Source organism: Orycteropus afer, unplaced genomic scaffold (assembly GCF_000298275.1).
Source record: "Orycteropus afer afer isolate SDZICR_OR568_19922 unplaced genomic scaffold, OryAfe1.0 scaffold00083, whole genome shotgun sequence".
Lineage (NCBI taxonomy): Eukaryota > Metazoa > Chordata > Mammalia > Tubulidentata > Orycteropodidae > Orycteropus > Orycteropus afer.
In genome coordinates, this window is record NW_006921670.1 from 7,065,834 (window position 1) to 7,068,419 (window position 2,586).

The window sequence follows — 2,586 nt, forward strand, 5'->3', positions numbered from 1 at the left end:
TTGTGGTCAATGTCATGAGACAAAGTGTATGTGAACTGCTGTATGGAAAGTGAATTTGCTCTGTAAATTTTCACCCAAATCACAGTAAAAAACAAAAACCAACAGCTTTATTGGTGGCCCTGGGGCGCTGAGGTCTCTTTCTGACCCTCCCAGCCACATAGTACCCAGTCTGCAAGGCCTCCATGTAGGAAAGCCAATCACATGGTTCAGGGAGGCCCCCAGTAGAGGTCAGACGTCCACCAGGAACCCTGCAAGTCCTGACTCCACAGTGACAAAGAGAGTCAGAGGCTGGGCACCAGCGTCCGCCTGTGGGGGCTCAGAGGCTGGCTGAGCTGTGCAGCGAGTCTGTGGGGCCATCCAGACAAGGCAGAGGCCGGCAAGCCACGGAAACCTGCCCCAGGACAAGTTCCCACTGTGTTCACGTCTGGGCAGGGTGTGGAACCTGGCTCTGAGACTGCCCCTGGAGTATAAGGTCAGGGCGTAGTGCAGGGGTGGCGGCAACAGGGAGCCAACTCGCCGTGGTGAGACTCCAGGGTCATAGCCTGTCGCACAGCCAGCCTCTCACTGCCAGGGCGTCTCAAGGTCCTTGGTGGGATACAGGTACCACATCACCACCCCTGAGGGGTTGACGACCACCGTAAAGTTGGTTTCATCACGAAGGCCACTGATGATGTCACCCGTGTAGACGTTCTGGGCCTGTAGAGGGGAGGGACATCACCAGCGCCGCTGAGAGACTGGCTGTGTGGAGACCCCTCGGAGGACGCAGAAGCCTGCATGGTGGCCTCTCTGTGCTGGGTCTCCCACGATGCCCTCCAGAGGTGGGAGCCCCATTTCCGGTCACTCCTCCACGGTGAGAAAGGGCCAGCAACAGCCGTCCACTGAGGGACGAACGTGGCCTCCGAGGCCAACGGGACTGTGTACGCAGGGCAGGTCTGCTCGGGCAGGTGGGAAACGTCAGCTACAGCCCTCCCACAGCCAGCCTCCAGAGGGGCACCCGGCCCCCAGCTCAGCAGGGGCCACGTGAGAGCAAGGAGTGGCCTCAGCCCCCAACGCCATCCAGGGAAAGTGAAGGCCTCAGAGGTGGGCGGGGGGCGCAGAGGCCTTACCTCGTACACGAGGGAGCTGGTGAAGTTCAGCCTGGCGAGGGAGGACTGGTAGCGGTAAGGCATGTCCGTCCTGCGGCTGAAGAAGACCAGTGCGCTGGCCCCGCTGGACAGTGGTCTCATGTACACCTCAATGTGGGATTTTTCCTGCATGTGGAACATGGCTACTGATGGGGGCCCTGCTCAGGCGGGTCCCCAAGTCTCTTCCCCAGTGGAGCTCTGAGTGCCCCCAGCCCACGCTCCGTCTCAGAGAGACTTAGCGAAGACACCACGGCCCTCCAGCCCAGCCCACCTAAACCTGCCTTCCTGCTTCCCCGGCGCAGCAGACACCCGGCAGCACCCGCTCCTGCCAGGCCCCAGGCCAGGATGGAGGCAGATGGCACACGGAGTGCTGTCTCACAGAGCTCACAGGAGGGACAAACGCAGAACCAGTGACGTAACGGGAACCGAACCCTGTGACCGCTGGCCCTGAGATGGCTGTGGGTGCTGAGGGGGAGGCTGGGCGGTGCACTCTGCCTGGGGGGGCTGGGGAGGGTCAGGGTGGGGCTGGCCAGGAGGTGAGCGCCGCCGCCAACGTTCCCAGGCCCAGCTCCACCCCGCTCCTCCTCAGGTCCTGTGGCCTGGACAGGCAGGGCTTCACGCTAAGAGCCCAGGCTTGGCGGGGACACTGCGGTGACACTGCGTACACCCGCCAGCTGTGCGACCTTGGAGTTACCGCAACTCAACTCAGTACATCTCTGTTTTCTCATCAGGGAATGTAGCCAGCTTGCTGGAAAAGCAGCTGCTCGGCAAACAGGCAACACGAGTTGGGGCAGGAGCACCACCCGCAGCAGTAGTGGCCCCAGATGTACTATTTTTGGCTAAAACAACCCCTTGGAGGAAAGCCTAGTTCGGTGTGACGTCACAGGCTCACACAGAAGCCGGGGCTTCCACACTGAGGGGCTCAGGTCCCTATGGGCACACATGTGGTGGTCACCTCCCTTCCTCGAGTCCCCGAAGCTGCCCTGCTCTGGCCCAGCGCTCACTCAGGCACGAGGAGGCCGCTGGAGCAGCCCTGGGCAGAGTCCCCACCACATGGGATAAGAAGGGCGGCCCTGGAGGTGGCTGGCGGGTTTCAGAGGTCCATCCTCCATGACCCCAGGATTGCCACCTTGAGCCAGCAGGGCCCAGTTCCTCAGCCCTCCCCTCCCCCACTCCCTAATACCTTGAGAATCCTGCGCCCCTGGATGCCTAAGGGGTCCTGGTGGATTTTGATCATGAGCGGATTCTGCAGGATGTCCATGTCCCTGGGTGAGATGGTCCGCAGGTCCGTGGACATGAACAGGGGTGCCGCCAGCACCGTCCACAGGGCCATCTGAGACTGGGCTTCCTCAAAGCTGAGGCCAAAGTTCCCAATGAGTAGCTGTCAGGCAGGGGGGGCAGTCAGCAGGGAGGCCAACACGGAGCCAGCCCCAGTGAAAGGCCAATGCAAGAGAAGACGGGG

The 2,586-nt window shown here is 61.7% G+C and overlaps 1 protein-coding gene across 1 annotated transcript in view; it reads right to left on the minus strand.

Moving 5' to 3' along the window:
- Nucleotides 1-561: 561 nt before the first annotated feature.
- Nucleotides 562-2,586, minus strand: part of NAGA (alpha-N-acetylgalactosaminidase) — a 7,310-nt gene continuing 5,285 nt past the window's right edge. Inside the window, exons 7-9 of the mRNA XM_007941786.2 lie at nucleotides 2,308-2,505; nucleotides 1,107-1,250; nucleotides 562-696 (exon numbers count right to left, since the gene is read on the minus strand). Of these exons, the coding sequence (XP_007939977.1) occupies nucleotides 562-696; nucleotides 1,107-1,250; nucleotides 2,308-2,505 (477 nt within the window). The remainder of the gene's footprint in view (nucleotides 697-1,106; nucleotides 1,251-2,307; nucleotides 2,506-2,586) is intronic.